Consider the following 23734-nt stretch of genomic DNA (forward strand, 5'->3'; position numbering starts at 1 on the left):
ATAGGGAAATATTCTTTCTCTGCGGCGTCCCACGTATTGGCTGGCATTTTCCACAGCGTGTCAAGCTCCTCTTTCAGCAGCCCCAGATACAGATTGATGTCGTTCCCTGGTTGTTTCGGCCCTTCAATTAGCATACTCATGTGAATGTACTTCCTCTTCATGCACAACCAGGGGGGAAGGTTGTACATCCACACAAACACAGGCCAGGTGCTATGTGTGCTTCTCTGGCTGCCAAACGGATTGACTCCATCGGTGCTCGCGCCCAACACGATGTTCCTTGGATCCTTCCCAAATTCTGAGTCTTCGAAGTTCAACGCTTGCCACTGGCTCGCATCCTTAGGGTGACTCAGCATCTTGTCCTTTTTATCTATCTCCGGATCATTTGCGTCATCTTCTCGCTTCTTCTCCTCCCTATCCGCGTGCCAACGCAGGAGTTTTGCTACCTTAGGGTCCGTGAAATACCGCTGCAGACGAGGAGTGATCAGAAAGTACCACACCACTTTTCGAGGAGCTTTCTTCCTCTTCTTGTATCGAGTGACGTCGCACACCGGACATATGGTAGACTCCGCGTGCTCGTCCAGATAAATGATGCAATTGTTCATGCACACATGGTATTTCACGTGCGGTAAATCCAGAGGACACACGATTTTCTTCGCCTCCTCCAAACTGGTCGGGCACTTGTTCCCCTTGGGAAGACGTTCGTCCCAGAATGACATGTTCTCGTCGAAACATGCGTCGGTCATTTTGTGTTTTACCTTCATCTCCAGAGCCATGAGCATTACTTTCAGGCGGGTATCCTCGGGCCTGCATCCTTCATACAATGGAGTAACCGCGTCTAACTCAAGTTGATCCATCTTGGCTTTCTCTCGGGCGGCAGCTCTTGCGTTATCCGTCTGCTTGAGAAGCAGCTCTTGAATATGAGAGTCCTGCACCCAGCCCATCGATGGTCCAGCGTCGTCTGCTCCGCCGGCATCATCATCTTCATGATCATGCCCGTCGTCTGCTCCGACATCTTCCTCATCATCATGTCCTGCATCTTCTACATGATGACTGTGTACAGCATCACCTCGTGATCATCTCCTGGGGATTCTTCGTCTTCTCGCCCGCCCGAGCCGCGGTGGTTGTCTTGCTGCCCTTCCTCATTTCTTGCCCGGCCCCCATGGACGACTTCGTAGTCATCTTCATCACCTTGCCACCGATAGCCATCCATGAAACCACGCAAGAGCAGGTGGTCCCGCACCTGCCCGGAATTCGGGTCCGCAATAAGGCTCTTCAGCTTGCATCTTCGACACGGACATCTTATCTTCGTCTTGTTCTTTTGAAGCATCTCGGCCTTCGCGGACCTCAAAAACCTATTCACGATGCCTTCGGTCATCGTGCGGACCATGATCGCCTGCGGGGTAGAGCAAAACGATATTTTAGAACCAAGAAAAAATTTGGCATGACTTTCCCTAAAAATAGGACCAAAAAGAATGCTTAATGCCAAAATTCTCGCCGAAACGGAAATGAATCAACATTCTGGCAAAATATTGGCAACTATCGCATTTCAAATACCGGTACATCTCCAAACACAAACACATATGCAACACCACAAACATATGCAACACCACGAACATACATAGATCTAGCTAGGCCATAAAAAGTGCATGTGCACATTGTTGTAGGGAGAACAACATAAATATAGCTTCCCCCCTTACTTACCTATCAAAACAAGGTAATTTAACCACTTAATTTGAATGAATCTATGGTGGAAATGAGGTGAAAAAGAGGAGGAACCCGAGACAAGGAGGAGGTGGAGAGAATGAAGTGGGGAGAAAGTGAGTGTGGGTAGGAGAGGCTGTCCAAAATATCTTGTTGCTGCCCACTTACTAATGGCGCACCAGCACTAAATGCGCCATTAGTAATCCAGATTACTAATGTCACACCTTCTGGCGGTGCGCCATTAGTAGTTTTGCAAAAAAAACATACTAATGGCGCACTGTTCTACAGTGCGCCATTACTAATTTAAACTAGTAATGGTGCACGGTTGTACAGTGCGCCATTAGTAGTATTGCAAAAAAAGGAATAAAAGATATAATAAAAAAACAACTTTAGTGGCGCACATTCCGACGGGTGCGCCATTACTAGTTACAACTAGTAATGGCGCACTGTGTCCGGATGCGCCATTAGTATGTTTGGATAGGCGCACTAGTTCAATTTTTTTTGATACTAATGGTGCACCTTGGGCCAAGTGCGCCATTAGTAGTTTCAACTCTAATGGCGTATCTGAAGATGGTGCGCCATTTGTATATACTAATGGCGCACCCCTTGTCTGGTGCGCCATTAGTGTCAATCCCATCTATAGCCCTTTTTTTAGTAGTGTATTCTACAATAATTAATATCACCTAAAAAAATCTATGAACAGAAAAAAAACCTAACTTTCCTAAAAATCTATCTTTTGCATATATGAAAACATTAATACACATATGAACAAAAAATACATATATGAAAAAAAACATGCTCTGAACAATTTTTTTATATATTTTGAACATCTACATACACATAGCCACATACATACACATATACATTGAACAAAAAATTAAACTAATAAAAATGAAAAAAACAGAGCCGGTGCGGCGCGGCGGCTCACAGCGGGGGCGGCTAGATGACGATGGCGACGGTGGGGGCGGCGAGGGCGCCGACGCGCGGGGGCGGGACGAGGCAGGGGCTCGGGGCGGCGCGCGCATGGGGGCGGGACGGGGCGCGGGCTCGGGGAGGCGGGCGACGAGGACGGCGCGGGCTCGGGGAGGCCGGCGACGAGGATGGGCGGGCTCGGGGAGGCGACGGCCTTGGCGGCGGCGGCGGCGACGGCGAGGTGGAGCAGCCTGGCGGCGTCAAGGAGGGTTGGCGTCGTCGGGGGCAACTGGCGATGAGATTCTGAATTTTTGCAAAGTGTTTGCTTATATAGCAAAGCCATTGGTCCCGGTTCGTGAATCCAACCGGGACTAATGCACCCTTTAGTCCCGGTTGGTGCCACCAACCGGGACCAAAGGCCTCTTTTTCGGCAGCCCAACGGGCGGGAAGCGGCGGCCTTTGGTACCGGTTGGTGCCACCAACCGGGACCAATACCCCCCCTTTAGTCCCGGCTGGTGCCATCAACCGGGACCAAAGGCCCCTGTGCTACCCGCGTCGGGGCCAAAGTTTAGTCCCACCTCGCTAGTTGAGAGGGGCGCGTAGTGGTTTATAAGCCCCACTGCCGCACCCCTCTTGAGCTCCTCTCCACTGCAGGCTTTCGGGCCTACTTGCTATTGCTTTGCCTGATGGGCCTTCTGGGCCTACTGCGGGCCTGAATCCTGGCCCATAGTAGGGTTTCATGTCGTATTCAGGCCGTGGGGGCCCAATAGGAGGCATTTTTTTTTGTTTTTTTGTTTTCTTTACTTATTGTTGCTATTTTTATTTTTTTGCCAGTTTTTTTGTTTTGTTTTCTGCATTATTTATTTTCTTTTGTTTTTTGCTTTATTTTTAATTGTTTTTGCTTTTAGTTTTAGGAAAATTATAAACTTTTTGTTAGTGCCATTAGTTTTCAAATTTGAAAACACTTTTTTTGTTTTTTTGTTTTCTTTCTTGCTTTATTTATTTTATTTTGTTTCTACTTACAACAAAATACTTATTGTTGTTTTTTTTGTTTTCTGCATTATTTATTTTCTTTTGTTTTTTGCTTTATTTTTCAATTCTTTTTGCTTTTAGTTTTAGGAAAATTATAAACTTTCTGTTAGTGCCATTAGTTTTCAAATTTGAAAACACTTTTTTTATTTTTTTGTTTTCTTTCTTGCTTTATTTATTTTATTTTGTTTCTACTTACAACAAAATACTTATTGTTGCTATTTTTAATTATTACGAGGGCCGAACCATAAGACATTAATGCATTTCAAATGAACTGTGAAAAAGTTGAAAGTTGGCATGGTATCATAAATTGACCCACATAGCATGTGCATGTACAAAACGGACAATGGTATCGTACTTGTCAGTTACAAAGTTGGCATGGTATCATCATAATAGTTGCGGGAGAAAGTTTTCACTTTTTCTTCGCTTGTGTCATTTGCTTATTGCGCCGTAACCATGGATAATCTTCATCGTTTATCAGGATGCTGGGGTCAGCCTTGACTTTGAAGGGAGGAATTTCATGAAACTTTTCATAATCTTCAGACATGTCTGTCTTGTCCTCCACTCCCACTATGTCCCTTTTTCCTGAAAGAACTATGTGGCGCTTTGGCTCATCGTATGATGTATTCGCTTCCTTATCTTTTCTCTTTCTCGGTCTGGTAGACATGTCCTTCACATAGATAACCTGTGCCACATCATTGGCTAGGACGAACGGTTCGTTAGTGTACCCAAGATTTTTCAGATCCACTGTTGTCATTCCGTACGGTGGGTCTACTTGTACCCCGCCTCCTGACAGATTGACCCATTTGCACTTAAACAAAGGGACCTTAAAATCATGTCCGTAGTCAAGTTCCCATATGTCCACTATGTAACCATAATATGTGTCCTTTCCCCTCTCGGTTGTTGCATCAAAGCGGACATCGCTGTTTTGGTTGGTGCTCTTTTGATCTTGGTCAATCGTGTAAAATGTATTCCCATTTATCTCGTATCCTTTCCAAATCAATACAGTCAAAGATGGTCCCCTGGACAACAAGTACAGGTCATCACAAATAGTGTTGTCACCTCTGATACGTGCTTCCAACCAACTTCTGAAAGTCCTGATGTGTTCACATGTAATCCAGTCATCGCACTGCTCCGGGTGTTTGGAGCGCAGACTGTTCTTGTGTTCATCGACATACGGGGTCACCAAGGTAGAGTTCTGTAGAACTGTGTAGTGTGCTTGAGACCAAGAATATCCGTCCCTGCATATTATTGAGTCCCTTCCAAGCGTGCCTTTTTCAGTCAGTCTCCCCTCATACCGCGATTTAGGGAGACCTATCTTCTTAAGGCCAGGAATGAAGTCAACACAAAACCCGATGACATCCTCTGTTTGATGGCCCATGGAGATGCTTCCTTCTGGCCTAGCGCGGTTACGGACATATTTCTTTAGGACTCCCATGAACCTCTCAAAGGGGTACATATTGTGTAGAAATACGGGGCCCAGAATGAAAATCTCGTCAACTAGATGAACTAGGACGTACGTCATGATATTGAAGAAGGATGGTGGGAACACCAGCTTGAAACTGACAAGACATTGCACCACATCACTCCTTAGCCTTGGTATGATTTCTGAATCGATCACCTTCTGAGAGATTGCATTGAGGAATGCACATAGCTTCACAATGGCAAATCGGACGTTTTCCGGTAGAAGCCCCCTCAATGCAACCGGAAGCAGTTGTGTCATAATCACGTGGCAGTCATGAGACTTTAGGTTACTAAGAGCGGGCCAATCGTTGATGGTCACGAACAGCAACACCTTTAGGTTAAATTCCTCCTGTTTGTGCTCATCCCACATACGTACACCGTTTCCATTCCATAGCTGTAAAAGTTCTTCAACTAATGGCCTTAGGTACACATCAATGTCGTTGCCGGGTTGCTTAGGGCCTTGGATGAGAACTGGCATCATAATGAACTTCCACTTCATGCACATCCAAGGAGGAAGGTTATACATACATAGAGTCATGGGCCAGGTGCTGTGATTGCTGCTTTGCTCCCCGAAAGGATTAATGCCATCCGCGCTTAAAGCAAATCATGCGTTCCTTTGCTCACTTGCAAACTCATCCCAGTACTTTCTCTCAATTTTTCTCCACTGCGACCTGTCAGCGGGTGCTCTCAACTTCTCGTCTTTCTTACGGTCCTCACTGTGCCATCGCATCAACTTGGCATGCTCTCCGTTTCTGAACAGACGTTTCAACCGTGGTATTATAGGAGCATACCACATCACCTTCGCAGGAACCCTCTTCCTGGGGGGCTCGCCATCAACATCACCAGGGTCATCTCGTATGATCTTATACCGTAATGCACCGCATACCGGGCATGCGTACAGATCCTTGTACTCACCGCGGAAGAGGATGCAGTCATTAGGGCATGCATGTATCTTCTGCACCTCCAATCCTAGAGGGCATACGACCTTCTTTGCTGCGTATGTACTGTCGGGCAATTCATTATTCTTTGGAAGCTTCTTCTTCAATATTTTCAGTAGCTTCTCAAATCCTTTGTCAGGCACAGCATTCTCTGCCTTCCACAGCAGCAATTCCAGTACGGTACCGAGCTTTGTGTTGCCATCTTCGCAATTGGGGTACAACCCTTTTTTGTGGTCCTCTAACATGCAATCGAACTTCAGCTTCTCCTTTTGACTTTCGTATTGCATCTTTGCATCGACAATGACCCGGTGGAGATCATCATCATCGGGCACATCGTCTGGTTCCTCTTGATCTTCAGCAGCTTCGCCCGTTGCAGCATCATCGTGCACATCGTCTGGTTCCTCTTGATGTTCAGTAGCATCACCGTATTCAGGGGGCACATAGTTGTCATCGTACTCTTCTTCTTCGCAGTCTTTCATCATAACCCCTATTTCTCCGTGCCTCGTCCAAACATTATAGTGTGGCATGAAACCCTTGTAAAGCAGGTGGGTGTGGAGGATTTTCCGGTTAGAGTAAGACTTCGTATTCCCACATATAGGGCATGGACAACACATAAAACCATTCTGCTTGTTTGCCTCAGCCACTTCGAGAAAATCATGCACGCCCTTAATGTACTCGGAGGTGTGTCTTGAACCGTACATCCATTGCCGGTTCATCTGCGTGCATTATATATAATTAAGTGTGTCAAAAATCATTACAAAACATCATGAATAAATAATTAAGTGACCAAATTAATAGAAGTTCATCATCACATTAAAACCAAAGTACATACATAGTTCTCATCTAACAACATAAAGCTCTGCAGAGCATCTAAATTAATTAAACCATACACTGAAACTATGTAAAACATTTCAATGCGAAAACAAATGCGATCATAATCGCAACCAATGTAACAACTGATCCAACGGCATAATGATACCAAGCCTCGGTATGAATGACATATTTTCTAATCTTTCTAATCTTCAAGCGCATTGCATCCATCTTGATCTTGTGATCATCGACGACATCCGCAACATGCAACTCCAATATCATCTTCTCCTCCTCAATTTTTCTAATTTCTTCCTTCAACAAATTGTTTTCTTCTTCAACTAAATTTAACCTCTCGACAATAGGGTCGATTGGAATTTCTAGTTCAACAACCTCCTAGATAAATAAAATCTATGTCACGTTGGTCGGCATAATTGTCATAAACAATAAATGAACCAATAGTTATGAAAAGATAATATATACCACATCCGAATCATAGACAGCACGAGGGCCGACGGGGGCGGATACCAAAACCATCGCACTATATAAGATGCAATAATAAAAGTAAGAAAATTATACAAGTATCTATATAAACATACAAGTAAGAATTTTTTTTCTTTCAGAAAGAAGATAAGAACAAGAGGCTCACCATGGTGGTGCCGGCGACGAGATCGGCGCGGGCGATCGACGGCAGTGAAGACGGGGACGGGACGTGACGGACCGCTAAACCTAGACAAATATTGAGGAAAATGGAGCTTGGAGGTCAAGCTTGGAGAGGGGAAAGCTTAAGTAGTGTGGCTCGGGCATTCCATCGAACACCTCGTGTGCATAGGAGGTGAGCTAGAGCACCACAAAGCTCTCCCCTCGCCGGCCACGAAAAACAGAGCACTGGGAGTGCTCTGCTCGCGGGCGAGGGGTATATATAGGCAAACAATTGGTCCCGGTTCGTGCCACGAACCGGGACTAAAGGGCAGCCTTTGGTCCCGGTTCACGCCACCAACCGGGACCAATGGTGATGGGCCAGGAGCGAGGCCCATTGGTCCCGGTTCGTCCCACCAACCGGGACCAATAGGTCCAGTCGAACCGGGACCAATGGCCCACGTGGCCCGGCCGGCCCCCGGGGCTCACGAACCGGGTCCAATGCCCCCATTGGTCCCGGTTCTGGATTGAACTAGGACTAATGGGTTGACCCGGCCTGGACCATTGCCCCCTTTTCTACTAGTGTGATACGGGCTCCTGGGCCGTTGGATATAAGATCCGATGATTTCCGGGAGCTCTTGAACATTTTACAAAAACGTCATCCTAGAGTCTGAAAATTGCGCACAGATACAATAGCTTCTCACATGCCGTTAGATCAGAGATCCAACGGCTTCCGGATGCCCGTATCACGGTAGCACCTAAGAGCCGGTAGCACCTGATATTTTCCCGTGCACACTTGCTGGGTGGAGCTATTAGGCTGCTATACACGGTACCAGGAGTATCATGCATATGATACATGGTACTCCCGGTATATAGTGTTGATTTTTTTCACCTACAAATATCATGCACCCTTGAAATTACTAGTTGGATGGAACTTGATTTAATTTTCACCCAGACAAAAAGTGTGATTTGTAACTTCTATACAGTGTTGATTTTTTTCCACCTAGAATACCATGAAAGTCATTCATCAGTGAAATTGTTTATATGAATACAATAAAAGTCAAGTTTATTTTCCAAAAAAATCATAATTTTTTGCCTTTTACTGGAAGTACTATTTTTTTTCATATCACGTGCATCTACATCCGAGAGCCAAAGTGCTTATCCGCTCCTATACATGCTACAACTAAAAGCTCCAAGCTTTCGCTTTGATTACATAGCTTGTTTCTTTCCCATTGTCTTATTACCTTTATCATACACTATTCACTATCGATGGTACAAATGCTGTTGACAACACAAATGCTTGAATCACGTACTGGAATGAATTAATTAATCGTCCTATCAATATACTACACGTTCTCATGCATTATATGTTCTGCTCTTGACCGCACCACTCATCCATACACTCTACTAACGGTTAAGGCTGCCCGTAATGAGAGTATTATAGCTAGTATCGTGCATGTTAATTAGTCAATTTTGACGAGATGGCTAACTAAAAAAAATCGAGTATCATAGCATGATGTCGTATCATAATAAATATTATACAACGTGTCTTGCATGATATACATAAGTTATCTATGTTACTAACCTATATTAGTACTGTATATTATGAAGGTAGTATTATATACTAGTTTCATATGCATGATACTAACTTATGATACTACCCACTACGGGCAGCCTAACAACTTGCTCTCCCGATTTCCTGGACAAAGCTATATCGTTTCAAACACAGAAATCTGATCTGGTTAGCAAATTTGTCAAGTCATTCAGGTGTGCCTGTATAGTAATACAACGCAAGAATGGGTATTCGACTTAATATTTAATCTTGGAAGTTTTTCCAAAATATTTGACAAAATCCAGAAGTTAAACATTTGACGAAAAAAAACCCTCTGCTTATAAGACAAGTTCTCCCGAAGAAGATTGCAATGGAGATGTTATTATCATGGGTTGTTCGAACATATGGACCCAAAGAAATATCAAGATTTTCAAGAATGAAACCCCTTAAAGAGATTCCTAATGCTTTAAAATGAAGTGGGATATTATGTTGGCCAAGCATCAAAGAGAAAAACAAAGAATGCCTTGATCAACGGATTCCTTCCCTGTTCTGATTTTGTTTTATTTTTTTCCTTGTACATAACTTTTGTTTATATTAATGAGAAGAATTGTTCTACAATCAATGGGAGAAAAAACATTTATCATGAACTTTAGTTTCCTGATGATGTACATCGCGTACAACTAATTGTTGGAATGGAAAGAACCAGGGAACGGTCCGCTCTTTATGCTTCTGACAAAAAATTGATTGGATACATTTGACAACAAATCTATGCCCAACAATTTTGTATGTGATACTCCCTCCTTCCATCTATATAAGGCCTAACGCGTTTTTTAAGGTTAACTTTGACCAAATATTAGAGCAATAATATATGACATGCAACTTACACAAAGCACACCGTTAAATTCGTGTGTGAAAGAAGATTTCAGTGATATAATTTTCACATTGTGCATGTCATGTACTATTAATCTTGTCAATAGTCAAAGGCAGTCTTAAAAACGCATTAGGCCCTATATAGATGGAAGGAGGGAGTAATTAATATGGTACGACCTAGTGGGGAACGAAAGTTCATAGGGTACGTAAAATAATTGCATATGTTTAGAATTTTTGTAGGAATGACCATTCAACTAGCTAGAGTTCCAAAATTTAATTCCGTGGAGCAATACCCAACAACCCGGGAAGTACACATACTTCCTCCGTCCTTAAAAGAGTGTATTTTCAACTTTGTTGAAGGGTCAAGCTATTTAAAAGTTTGATCGAATTTGTGCAAAAATATGTCAATGTTTGTGAAACCAAATATGGATATGATGAAAATATATTTTGTCATGAATCCAATGGTACTAGGTTGATGGCACAAATGTTGGTCCATTATTATATAAATACGGTTAAACATAAAAAGTTTAACTTTTCAACAAAGTTGGAAGTACACACTTTCAAGGACAGAGGGAGTACAAACTAACGGTCCACTAGCACACAATATGAAGTCTTTTCACTTTTAGGGGAACAAAAGGGTCTTCCATACTTTCTGTTTTTCTTTTACGGAAGAGTGTGGTATATAAAAGCAAGGAGCTACTCAAAATCTGAAGTTCTGTTATACACATTGGTTTCGTAGGATGTATTCCCTCTGCAAATAAATGTAAGACATGTTAGGTCACCACTACCTAAAACATTTTATATGGAGAGCGAGTTGACATGAACATCCTTTAATAATCCGGGGGTTTGATAAATAGGAAAAATATCGATCGAGCATGTGGACATTTGCTGAATAGCGCAAGTTATTCTTGCATAGTGTGGTTCGTTGCTTGAGTACTTGTGATGGTGATGCACACGCTAAAGCCAAATGTACGGTCCGTCATCATGCGGTACTAGTCTCATTTTGTAGGTAACGATGTTTTTTTGACTGGGTATACATTACAATATTGATTATGTGAGTTTATAAAATTAATCATAACTTCATGCTTTTCTCTAACAAATGTATAACTTCAGCTAGAAATGGCAACAAATAGGTGGATCAAAATGCAGTTTACCTTGAATTCTACGTTTTAGACGATCCAACTGCCGACCTAATTGGCAAGAAGTCAATGTCTTTTGCGGGAAAACACTCGATGGTTGGCCCACACTAGACCCCGGATGGATTCACTCGCCCCTCGATGAAAAGAGTGTCTGCTACCGCATGCCAATTTAGCACGCACTCCCTCCATTCCAACGAAGAAGCCGTGTACAAATCCCATGGTTCAACTTTGACAATAAACTAGACCAATCAAATGTGGGTTATATGTGACAAAAATTGTCCAAGTAAATGGCAACAGAATATATCACCAAACCAACATCAGCCATCCCTAAACTTTGGTTGCATAGTTTCATCACCAAGGGAGCTAGAGCACAACTTTTTGTTATTTTAAAAAGATTCTTTTGCCTTTTGCCTTGCAAGAAGCCATAAATTAACCAAGTACGAGAGTTACAAGAGAGCATCCCTACAATTTTTTTACAAATGGACTCACGGGGAATTCGTCGTTGTGCACAAGTAGATGACATGCCGCGAGCCTAACTTGAAGCCACACCTAGTACTTATCATGGACCGAAGGATTCATTGCAACTGCGACCCGGAAGTCAACGCATGCTAATGAGAGATGGAAACGACGACGATCCGAAGCGCAAATCGCCAATGTCGAGAATAGGGCAAAGAGCGAGCGAAGAGACACTAACCCACATATAACACCAAAAAGCAGTCATGTGATCCTATTGAAGAGATCACTGATGCCACTACAAACCGAGGAGGAATCATCTTGGTCGACGATATCCCCTCCCCCACAACCTGGTAAACCGACAAGAGGAAAGCAACCATCACGTGCCCGACCGTGATGCTAGAACCAGTACCACCTCGACAAGGACCGAGGTACGTATGGCACGACAACGCCAGTTTCTAACGAACTAGAGCAAATCTACATACAAGAGTGAAGATCCATCCCTAGGGGCATTGGAATGGGCCAGTAAAGGCGAGGGAGACCTACAGAATAAGTCGATAGGGACGAGGTCATTAATTTGTGGAGGTTGAGTGTGGGTTAATTAGGTCACAAAGTCATTGTTACAACCAAGCAAGGCTAGATTTAACAGGCGGGTTGGCACAACACCTTCAAAACACCGAAGCACAACTCCTTACGACCTAACTACGCTAAAGCATGTGTCAGTTCATTATCTTTTTTATTTTCCCACCGATTTCATGAAGGGTCATTCATGTTGAAGCTACTTGAACTCCCGCATGATGCTACTTATGTTCAGTCTATTCAAAATGTAGAAGCTCTCACCAAAGAATTGTGATCGGTCTCAAGCACTAACAGATTTGTCGTACAATGGCGCATGTCTCAGACTTTCTAGGTAGGCACATGCTTGTCCTTCTACATTTTGGCGGGATTATGTCCTGGTATAATATGGTGTGTGTCATATTGTATCACTGCTCTCCACACACTGCCATTGGTTCGTTGTGAACTTCGTAAGTGCTTGTTCGGTTAACCTCCCTCCCCTTCCCCACAAGGCTTTGTAGAGGGTTGAACGGGATAGAGTAGGATTTGGACTAAACATACGAAATTATATTAATGAGGAAGTATGTGATAATTAATATGGATCGAAGGAAGTACATATTGTTCTAGTTAAATTGAAGACCAAAAAATCTATGCCCGACTTATAAACCGAACACGGGGAGTAAATACATTTGTACTTCTAGAAGTAGGTTAGGCATGTACACTGATCTAGAACAGCCTAGGAATGATGAGCTTTGCTACACCTCCGGTCGATTACGGGATGTGGGACGTTACAAGATTATGTGTCCATCTTTAGTTGGAGATTGTTGAGGGCATGGGCCCACCCATTTTAGGAGGGTTAGTGGGGAACGAAAGTTCATAGGGTACGTAAAATAATTTCGTATGTTTAGCATTTTTGTAGGAATGACCATTCAACTAGCTAGAGTTCCAAAATTTAATTCCTGGAGCAATACCCAACAACCCGGCAAGTACACATACTTCCTCCATCCTTAAAAGAGTGTATTTTCAACTTTGTTGGAGGGTCAAGCTATTTAAAAGTTTGATCGAATTTGTGCAAAAATATGTCAATGTTTGTGAAACCAAATACGGATATGATGAAAATATATTTTGTCATGAATCCAATGCTACTAGGTTGATGGCACAAATGTTGGTCCATTATTATATAAATACGGTGAAACATAAAAAAGTTTAACTTTTCAACAAAGTTGGAAGTACACACTTTCAAGGACAGAGGGAGTACAAACTAACGGTCCACTAGCTCACAATATGAAGTCTTTTCTCTTTTAGGGGAACAAAAGGGTCTTCCCTTCTTTCTGTTTTTCTTTTACGGAAGGGTGTTGTATATAAAAAGCAAGGAGCTACTCAAAATCTGAAGTTCTGTTATACACATTGGTTTGGTAGGATGTATTCCCTCTGCAAATAAATGTAAGACATTTTAGGTCACCACTACCTAAAACGTTTTATATGGAGAGCGAGTTGACATGAACATCCTTTAATAATCCGGGGGTTTGATAAATAGGAAAAATATCGATCGAGCATGTGGAATTTTGCCGAATAGCGCAAGTTGTTCTTGCATAGTGTGGTTCATTGCTTGAGTACTTGTGATGGTGATGCACACGCTAAAGCCACATGTACGGTCCGTCATCATGCAGTACTAGTCTCATTTTGTAGGTAACGATGTTTTTTTGACTGGGTATACATTATAATATTGATTATGTGAGTTTATAAAATTAATCATAACTTCATGCTTTTCTCTAACAAATGTATAACTTCAGCTAGAAATGGCAACAAATAGGTGGATCAAAATGCAGTTTACCTTGAATTCTACGTTTTAGATGATCCAACTGCCGACCTAATTGGCAAGAAGTCAATGTCTTTTGCGGGAAAACACTCGATGGTTGGCCCACACTAGACCCCAGATGGATTCACTCGCCCCTCGATGAAAAGAGTGTCTGCTACCGCATGCCAAGTTAGCACGCACTCCCTCCATTCCAACGAAGAAGCCGCGTACAAATCCCATGGTTCAACTATGACAATAAACTAGACCAATCAAATGTGGGTTCTATGTGACAAAAATTGTCCAAGTAAATGGCAACAGAATATATCACCAAACCAACATCGGCCATCCCTAAACTTTGGTTGCATAGTTTCATCACCAAGGGAGCTAGAGCACAACTTTTTGTTATTTTAAAAAGATTCTTTTGTCTTTTGCCTTGCAAGAAGCCATAAATTAACCAAGTACGAGAGTTACAAGAGAGCATCCCTACATTTTTTTTACAAATGGACTCAACGGGAATTCGCCGTTGTGCACAAGTAGATGGCATGCCGCGAGCCTAACTTGAAGCCACACCTAGTACTTATCATGGACCGAAGGATTCATTGCAACTGCGACCCGGAAGTCAACGCATGCTAATGAGAGATGGAAACGGCGGCGATCCGAAGCGCAAATCGCCAATGTCGAGAATAGGGCAAAGATCGAGCGAAGAGACACTAACCCACATATAACACCAAAAAGCAGTCATATGATCCTATTGAAGAGATCGCTGATGCCACTACAAACCGAGGAGGAATCATCTTGGTCGACGATATCCCCTCCCCACACAACCTGGTAGACCGACAAGGGGAAAGCAACCATCACGTGCCCGACAGTGATGCTGGAACCAGTACCACCTCGACAAGGACCGAGGTACGTATGGCACGACAACGCCAGTTTCTCACGAACTAGAGCAAATCTACATACGAGAGTGAAGATCCATCCCTAGGGGCATTGGAATCGGTCACTAAAGGCGAGGGAGACCTACAGAATAAGTCGATAGGGACGAGGTCATTAATTTGTGGAGGTTGAGTGTGGGTTAATTAGGTCACAAAGTCATTGTTACAACCAAGCAAGGCTAGATTTAACAGGCGGGTTGGCACAACACCTTCAAAACACCGAAGCACAACTCCTTACGACCTAACTACGCTAAAGCATGTGTCAGTTCACTATCTTTTTTATTTTTCCCACCGATTTCATGAAGGGTCATTCATGTTGAAGCTACTTGAACTCCCGCATGATGCTACTTATGTTCGGTCTATTCAAAATGTAGAAGCTCTTACCATTGAATTGTGATCGGTCTCAAGCACTAACAGATTTGTCGTACAATGGCGCATGTCTCAGACTTTCTAGGTAGGCACATGCTTGTCCTTCTACATTTTGGCGGGATTATGTCCTGGTATAATATGGTGTGTGTCATATTGTATCACTGCTCTCCACACACTGCCATTGGTTCGTTGTGAACTTCGTAAGTGCTTGTTTGGTTAACCCCCCCCCCCCCTTCCCCACAAGGCTTTGTAGAGGATTGAACGGGATAGAGTAGGATTTGGACTTGCAAGGGATTTAATCCCTTCAAATCCCAACCGAACAAGCCGTATGGTTTTATCATAAAATACTCTATCTGGAAAAATAAATCGATTGCATAGACTCGAGGCTATTCTGCAAACACACATACACTCCAATTTTACCACCTAGTACAAAGACTATATTTGCTATTTGAATAGTTTTGTGTTGAAATGTGGAATCTAGTCACTTCCGCGTTTTCTTACTAATTTGCCAAGATCCCCCAAATAAAAATCGAGTCTTTTGAGAACTTCCTTTGAATTAGAATTCAAAATACTCCATCCATTCATTATTATAAGATGTACTGACCTTTTTTGAATCAGATATATACATACGTGTTTTAGTGTATTTCTTCACTCATTTCAGTTTGTATGTTGTCCGTATTGAAGTATCCAAAATATCTTACAATTTAGGGTTAATTGGAGAAATGACACTCGAATTCCGGCGATTCCGGGAAATGCCACTGTAATTTCCAAATTTTGAAAAATGCCACTGCAAATTTTCCAAACTTTGAAAAACACAACTACAGACTTTGAAAAAAAACACACTGAAGATGGCATTACTCAAAGTTTGAAAATTGTTGTGCCGTTTCTCGCAATGTCAGAATTCGAGTGACATTTATTAAGTTAACCCTGTAATTTAAGAGGGGGGGGGGGGTAGCATATAGAAAAAGGTCTTGTAGGAGAGGAGCGTTTTGGTGGACGAGCTCCATGCAGGCCGCTATCTGCGCCGGTCGCTCTGGCGTCGCGATGCGTGGCCCCTGCTCTTTTTGCTATATACAAGCTCTATTAGCTGGAAATACGGCTGTGCCACCTACTCATGTTGAGAGTTTGTACGTGGGCCTACGGCTTTGCTGCTGCGCGCGTGCATAAGATGTTTTGCCTGTGCGGCTTTGAATTTGGCCCACTTCGCTGGCGCAGGTGGGGGAAATAAATGTATTTTCCTGGCCCGTGCAGCGACAGAGATGCCCTTTAAGCGATGGGTGGCCTGTTTGGGCAGTCGACCTACACACCGTCCAGGGGCGAGCGCCGCTTCTTGCCATGGACGGCATGGAGTTCTTCTTCAAGGAATCTGGAGCAGGTTAATCTTCTGAAAAAAACCTATTTCTTGTCTAAGTTTCGGTTATTTGGGAGTGATTTGTTAAGCTGGAGTTCGATGGATTGAAGTTTCCCCTGTCTTGTTCTTCTAAAAAAATCAGATCTGGCTGGCTCTCGATTGCCTGTGCAGGCTCGTACGGCGTTTGGACGGAGGGGTTGTCTATAGAGAGCTAGTTGTCGGCGCGCAACTGACTAAGGGCGGCACGAGTGGAACTGCTGATGCGGGCGAGGAGTTGATTTCTTCTCTGCCATTGGGACGAGCTGGAGGCCACATGGATTACGAAGGGGGAGGAGAGACCGACAAAGGGATGGGCGATTCATGCGACACGGGAGCTGCAAACATAGCGTGTGTTGCCGCGGACCAGGATGCAGACGAAAAGGGCGTGGGAGTATCCAATACAGATCAATCTTGTTGGACCAGGAGGTTATTTTGTTATCCCTCACCTTGTAGCTGTTTTCTTCTTGTTGATAATTTTGACCTGAAATATATGCTTTATCAGCTTGCTGGTAGTCTTGTTGTAGTGCTGTTCATCAGTTCGTTTTGATTTATTTGGGCGGTGCACATACTGAAAATTAGTCAGAGAGTATGAGCATTGAAATAACGAGAAGAGGTAAGCTACATTGTAGTGGCCAACATGCGGTAGCAGCACACCATGAACGCTGACTTACAGATTAAAAATTTAAATAACATGGTATGACGATTTCGACACATGGCTAATGACTCAGTTCACAAAAAAAGGGTGGGTTTGCAGACCAAAAATGGTTGCTGCTATCTGCTGTTTTTTTTTGTTAAAATTAAAATTTTCTGAGTCTGCACCTGCTACTTGCATGGCAATACATATATCTTCAGTAATTATATTCCCACAAATATTCCTGATTTTGCTATGTATAACACCAAAAAGATGTGGGCTGTGAGCCCATCGTCACCACTCTGTTTTTTGTGTCCTTTAGTGAATTCAGTCATGATTAGTTTGTGTGCCATTTTTCATAGAGTCAGAGTTGGGAAGGTGTTGTTGCATTGTTCCTGTTGAGAAGAGCTAATTTCCCTTTTATGCGGTCGTCATTTGCAGGGCGGGATTGTCCTGAAGCAAATATCCCAATTGAGGTGCATGCCTCACAGGTTTATACCAGGACAATGTTTGAGAAAGTTGGTGAAGCACTGTATGAATGTGGGTGTATGATCTCATGGAAGTCAGGCCATGCTTGGAGTACATTGCTAGGCACATCAAGTTCCAGTCAAGGGAAAAATGGTGCAAGAATGAGTTTGTGATCTCCGCGAGTGAGACAGCTGATGAGTTCAGGAGTGTGGAACATTTGAGCACTATGTAATGGTTTGCAGCCATGCACTTAAACAGTTCCTCCCTGTTATTCACAATCAGTTACTGTAGAGTGACATGGTTTGGAAAAACACCGGAAACTGACATTTCTCTGTATGATGTTCTTCAGGTCATGATACACCTAAAACTACATGAGCTCCCTGCGAAACATGTATCGAAGCGATGGACTAGAGCTGCAAGAGATATACTACCACCGGAGTATTTGCGCTACCAAAAGGATCGTGAGCCGCTGAAGTATTCTTCTCGTCGACACAACACTTTGTACCTGTTGGCACTCGATATCGTTAAGTTAGGCGACAGTAATGTGGAAGCGTATGCACTTGCTATGGAGAAAATGCGAGATGTCAAAGTGTTGGTCGAGCCAGTTTCCGCCGTGAGGGATGGGCTTGGTTTGTTTGATAGAGAGCTGGCAGCAGATTCAGCTGGCTTTGGCGTTGGTAACAAGCACCACTTTGGCCGAACCGAGTCTGAACACACCATTTCGCAAGGATCAGATGTATTCCCAGCACCGTCGAGGAAACGACCGGCTGGGTGTCCAACAACCAGTCGTGACAAGGCTCCATATGAACAACCATCAAAGAGAAGTAGATTATGTTCTATATGCATAATTTAGGGACACAAGAGCACAACATGCCCAGCCAGGGGAGATCTGCCAAAGGCACCTAAGAAATCTTCTCGCTGCTCAAGATGTGGGTTAACAGGGCACATGAAGAACACATGCAGCAATCCACCTATGGTCTGGAAAAACTAGATTTTAGTGTTGTTTCCTGATACTATGGATTTGCTTATGTGGCACTTTGTTATTAGAAACCGTACCTTATTTGTGTAAGGCATAAAAAAATGGTGTTTGTGCTTGTCTGATACTATGCATTCTTGTGTGGGTATGGTCAAAAACATTATTAGTTCCCAGATGAACTTCGTTATATATGCTCGTGTGTGTGGCCGAACTTGAGAAATTCAGCTCAGATGGTGGTTCGTCCTTGACAGCCTGTCAGCGTGCCCATGTTCTTCTGTGTGAGTGAGTGATGCTAGCACTGGAGGGACATGATGGGTGAATGGATCGCACATCTAAACAGCCTGTCAGCGACATGGGATGCTACTGTAGGTAAATATGGAATACGGTGTGGGTGTTACAGTTGTGAGCTTGAATACATGACATAAATGCGTCTCTGCACCAGCTTGAATCGATTACTGACGACCATGATACCGAGCTGCATGGAGCTCGGCCTCCAAACAGCATTTTCGGTCTTGTAGTGACTAAAAACCCTTAAAATATTTATCTTTCTTGTGTCACTTTGGAGCCGTGCAAGATGAAAGTTTCATGCATAGTTTTGCATGAGAGAAAGAAGCGATGAATCTTCTTTTCAACTCTGTCTCCCCCACTTCAGTCGTTTGTGATAAAACCTATCTAAATCGAAGAGCCAGCCCCTAGCTTTCTAATACTGAAACCAGCGTACCATCGATGTATTGGCTTATAGAGAGCCCATTAGATTGATCTTAAGCTGGTTCCCTTGAACCAAACATTCATGATTCATCTCTAGGAGCACAAGATACGCCAATACAGGACATGTATGCACGTATATATTACACAATAGTATAACAAACACTCCCTAAAATGGAAAAAAGATCAACAGTTTAACAAGCACATAACACTAGTAACACACGCGCATACATATACTCACTCCGTAAGTATAGATCCAAACAAGCTTTTCACTGGTCACTGTTTACAATATACTATATGGGTATTAGAATTTATTCCATGGACGACACGCAGCAAAGGCGCCAGATTTACGATGCATGGCATCTATCGTACGCGAGAGTTGTCTCGTGATGTACCTGCTCACGAGATAACGTAGGGGAGCTCTAGGCTCTATAGCTAGGCGCTGTCGCGTAGCCGCTGAAGCAGCGCGGAGCGGATGGCGGCGCCGTCATCGTGCTGCAGCGCGGCCGGCACGTCCACCACGACGTCCTGCACCGTCGCGCCCTGCACGCGGCTCACGCACGCGTGCTGCACCTGCAGCTCCAGCGACCGGAGCGCGCTCATCAGCCGCGCCGGCGCGTGCGGGGCGGACCCCGCGGCCGTGGTCACGCGCACCGCCGCCGCGTCCCGCCCCACCATCCGCACTTCCACCGTCTCGTCTCCTGCTAGAAAGTGCTGGAAGGAGGCGCCGCCACCGCCGAGGGAGGCCGAGTTAGTGTCCCACCTCGCGGCGGCCGCCTGCTTGCTCTCGTCCTCGAGCCGGGCAACGCGGGCGCGCAGCTCGGCGATGTATGCGGCGGCGTCGGCGAGGAGGGAGGCCTTGTCCATGCGGGACACGGTGGGGACGGCAGCGCGGAGGTCGCAGAAGCGGCGGTTCAGTTTGTCGCGGCGCTGCCGCTCGGCCTCCACGTGGCTGACAGTGGGGCCCTCGGGGCGTGGCCCGGGCTTCCTGCCACGCCGCTTGGGCGCCGGCCGCGGCGTCGACTCCGTGGAGGCAGGGAGGCTCGCCGCCGGCAGCTCCGAGAGCTCGGAGTCCGTGGACAGCAGGGACCCCGCGGGCCACAGGTCCCCCGCGTCCTCGCTCTTGGCCGGCACGACGACGTCGCGGAGCAGCCATTGCTCGGGGACCTCGCAGGAGGCGAACTCGATAAACTGGTGGTGGGGGTGCTCGTACTGGCCGGACGGCGGCGAGACCGGGAAGAAGGAGGAGCACGGGGAGAGCAGCTCGTCGTCCATAGCCGGCGGGAGGTGCGTGCGTGTCGCTCCAAGAACTCGCAAGTGGAGATGGCAGATGCGTACCTGTTGTTCCACTCCGCTATGACCATGTATTTATACCGGTGGCACATTAGCGTTTGAGACCTTGCATATACGTTTATCTCACGGAAATGGCCTCTGTCGTTTTCGTTTCATCTTTGCCCCGCAAAAAACATGTCCGTGTGGGCCCGGGCTTGAGATCTTGAAGGAACCAATAGATGACAATTAGGTTAGCTAGCAGTTGTGTAGTCACTAATCAGTTAGTCGTCACTATGTGAGAAAACGAGAGAAGAAACGAGCAAGTTAAATTGCAGTGGTGAGCTAGACAACCAGTGACCTGCACATACATATTGAAAATGGATAGTCACTAACTCACCAGAAAGTCATTTTCTTTCAAAAGAAAAGAAAAAGAAAGTCATTTTTTGGTGCTGAAATGACCTTTTGGGACCCCGGGGAGTGATTTTTTTGCGAGAAGGATCTAAAAGTTCACCGAAAATACAAAGCATCTCAAACATAATATGCCGCCAGAACAAACCGTCCACGCGCCACTGTCGCTGCTACTAAATCGGAGCCGGCTCGACCATGTTGATGACAGCGGGGAAGTCTTCATGCATATGCCCCTAAGGACCAGCGCCCTGGAGCCACAGTCGTCGCCATTGAACCCTTGGATAGATCTGAAGCACCTGGCACCAAACGACACCACGTGACGAGAAACCCAAACATCACCGCCCAAAGAAGATGACATATGTCGGAGCTCCGTCGACTATGTCCAACGGACGAACTTGAGGAGAATCAAAGCCCAGAAGACAAAGTCGAAGAAAAAGCATCGTTGTCTGCTTGAACGCCACACCTGCGAGGACTAAAAAGCCTAACATAAACTACTAACCGGAGCGAACGCACCAGGATTCCCCTTCCCCCACCGGCCTTCGAAGCGGCAGGCAGAGGGGAGGTGAAGCCACGGACTCGCTGATGATGAGTGGATGTGAGAATTTGCCCTAACCACATAGGGTTAGGGATGAAACGACCTGCCCACAGTTTTTTTTACGTGCGGGAAATGACCATGACCGAGTATTTTAACATAAAACACAACATTGAAATTTTAAAACCATGGAAAATCATGCATGTAGAGGATGGATTCAAGTATATATGTGCAAGTTAACTTTGAAACTTAAACATAACCATCTATGAGTAGGAAAAAAATCAGAAGATTGTTGTTTCGAGATCAGTTTTTGTGCTTACATTGTGCTTTGACCAATTTGCTATCTCCAACGTCGACCCCAAAACCTCCTGCATCCGTCCAGAATGTGTTGTACGGACCGCAGAAGTCGTCCAACGCAGTCCTCTATCGGTGTGCGGCGTGGTCCGGACGCGTTTTCTCTCGCAAACCGGAGACAAACTGCGCGGGGGGGGGGGGGGGGGGGGGGGGGGGGGCTTTGTGGGAGTCCAGACCGCTCCCACACCTGTTCTAGACCGCACTGGCCCACCAAAACCCCTTCTCCCTCGCCCGCGTGCGTTCCCGCACGATGCCATCTGCCCGCCTTCATGCTGTTGTAGAGCGACCGATCCCCATTGAAGATCGGACGCGACCTGTCACTGGCGTCAGCATTGAAGCGGCTCGCCGCCAAGGGCGCCGCCCGCAACGTGTCTTCGGTGTCTACGCCTGTTCAATGCCGGAGACGCGTGACTGGACGGGATGGGACGAATGTCTACCATGCTTGTTCAATGCCCCGTCCATTCAAATGCCGCCATTAAACAAGCTTGTCGGCCGAGAAACCCACTCTGGCGTCGTGCATGGATGCACCCGGATGGCTCGTCTCACCGGAATTCTCTACTTAAAGGCGACCACACCCGGCTTGAAGGAAATCTGCCCTAGAGGCAATAATAAAGTTATTATTTATTTCCTTATATCATGATGAATGTTTATTATTCATGCTAGAATTGTATTAACCGGAAACATAATACTTGTGTGAATACATAGACAGACAGAGTGTCACTAGTATGCCTCTACTTGACTAGCTCGTTGATCAAAGATGGTTATGTTTCCTAGCCATAGACATGGGTTGTCATTTGATTAACGGGATCACATCATTAGGAGAATGATGTGATTGACATGACCCATTCCGTTAGCTTAGCGCACGATCATTTAGTGTGTTGCTATTGCTTTCTTCATGACTTATACATATTCCTATGACTATGAGATTATGCAACTCCCGTTTACCGGAGGAACACTTTGTGTGCTACCAAATGTCACAATGTAACTGGGTGATTATAAAGAAGCTCTACAGGTGTCCCCAAAGGTACTTGTTGGGTTGGCGTATTTCGAGATTAGGATTTGTCACTCCGATTGTCGGAGAGGCCGATATCTCTGGGCCCTCTCGGTAATGCACATCACTTAAGCCTTGCAAGCATTACAACTAATGAGTTAGTTGTGGGATGATGTATTACAGCACGAGTAAAGAGACTTGCCGGTAACGAGATTGAACTAGGTATTGAGATACCGACGATCGAATCTCGGGCAAGTAACATACCGATGACAAAGGTAACAACGTATGTTGTTATGCGGTCTGACCGATAAAGATCTTCATAGAATATGTGGGAGCCAATATGAGCATCCTGGTTCCGCTCATGGTTATTGACCGGAGACGTGTCTCGGTCATGTCTACATAGTTCTCGAACCCGTAGGGTCCGCACGCTTAACGTTACGATGACAGTTATATTATGAGTTTACATGTTATGATGTACCGAAGGTTGTTCGGAGTCCCAGATGTGATCACAGACATGACGAGGAGTCTTGAAATGGTCGAGACATGAAGATTGATATATTGGAAGCCTATGTTTGGATATCGGAAGTGTTCCGGGTGAAATCGGGATTTTACCGGAGTACCGGGAGATTACCGGAATCCCCCGGGGAACATAATGGGCCTTAGTGGGCCTAGGTGGAAGAGAGGAGAGGCGGCTAGGGCTAGGACGCGCACCCCTCCCCCCCAGTCCAAATAGGACAAGGAGAGGGGGCGGCGCCCCCTTCCTTCTTCTCCTCCACTCCTTCCCCCTCCCAAGTCCTAATCCAACTAGGAAGGGGGGGGGAGTCCTACTCCTGGTAGGAGTAGGACTCC

At 45.0% G+C, this 23734-nt stretch overlaps 1 protein-coding gene and 1 long non-coding RNA gene across 3 annotated transcripts; one reads left to right on the forward strand and one right to left on the reverse strand.

The window, feature by feature from the left end:
• Positions 1-16376: 16376 nt before the first annotated feature.
• Positions 16377-18814, forward strand: LOC123112739 (uncharacterized). Of its 2 annotated transcripts, none has more exons than XR_006455661.1 (4): positions 16377-16533; positions 16681-16974; positions 17621-17875; positions 17997-18814. It is a non-coding gene; the product is annotated as an uncharacterized lncRNA (long non-coding RNA). The 2 variants fall into 2 exon arrangements; XR_006455662.1 differs by having other exon boundaries at positions 16405-16533; positions 16652-16974.
• A 576-nt stretch (positions 18815-19390) lies between these two features.
• LOC123116584 (transcription factor MYC2) lies at positions 19391-20662 on the reverse strand. Its single transcript, XM_044537523.1, has one exon. The coding sequence runs from the start codon at positions 20601-20603 to the stop codon at positions 19764-19766; it is 840 nt and encodes a 279-aa protein (XP_044393458.1). The 5' UTR covers positions 20604-20662; the 3' UTR covers positions 19391-19763.
• Positions 20663-23734: the final 3072 nt, after the last annotated feature.

Source organism: Triticum aestivum, chromosome 5B (assembly GCF_018294505.1).
Source record: "Triticum aestivum cultivar Chinese Spring chromosome 5B, IWGSC CS RefSeq v2.1, whole genome shotgun sequence".
NCBI classification, from domain to species: Eukaryota; Viridiplantae; Streptophyta; class Magnoliopsida; order Poales; family Poaceae; genus Triticum; species Triticum aestivum.

Excerpts from the sequence above, each read along its gene's own strand:
- LOC123116584 (XM_044537523.1), bottom strand. The coding sequence starts at position 20,603 with ATGGACGACGAGCTGCTCTCCCCGTGCTCCTCCTTCTTCCCGGTCTCG.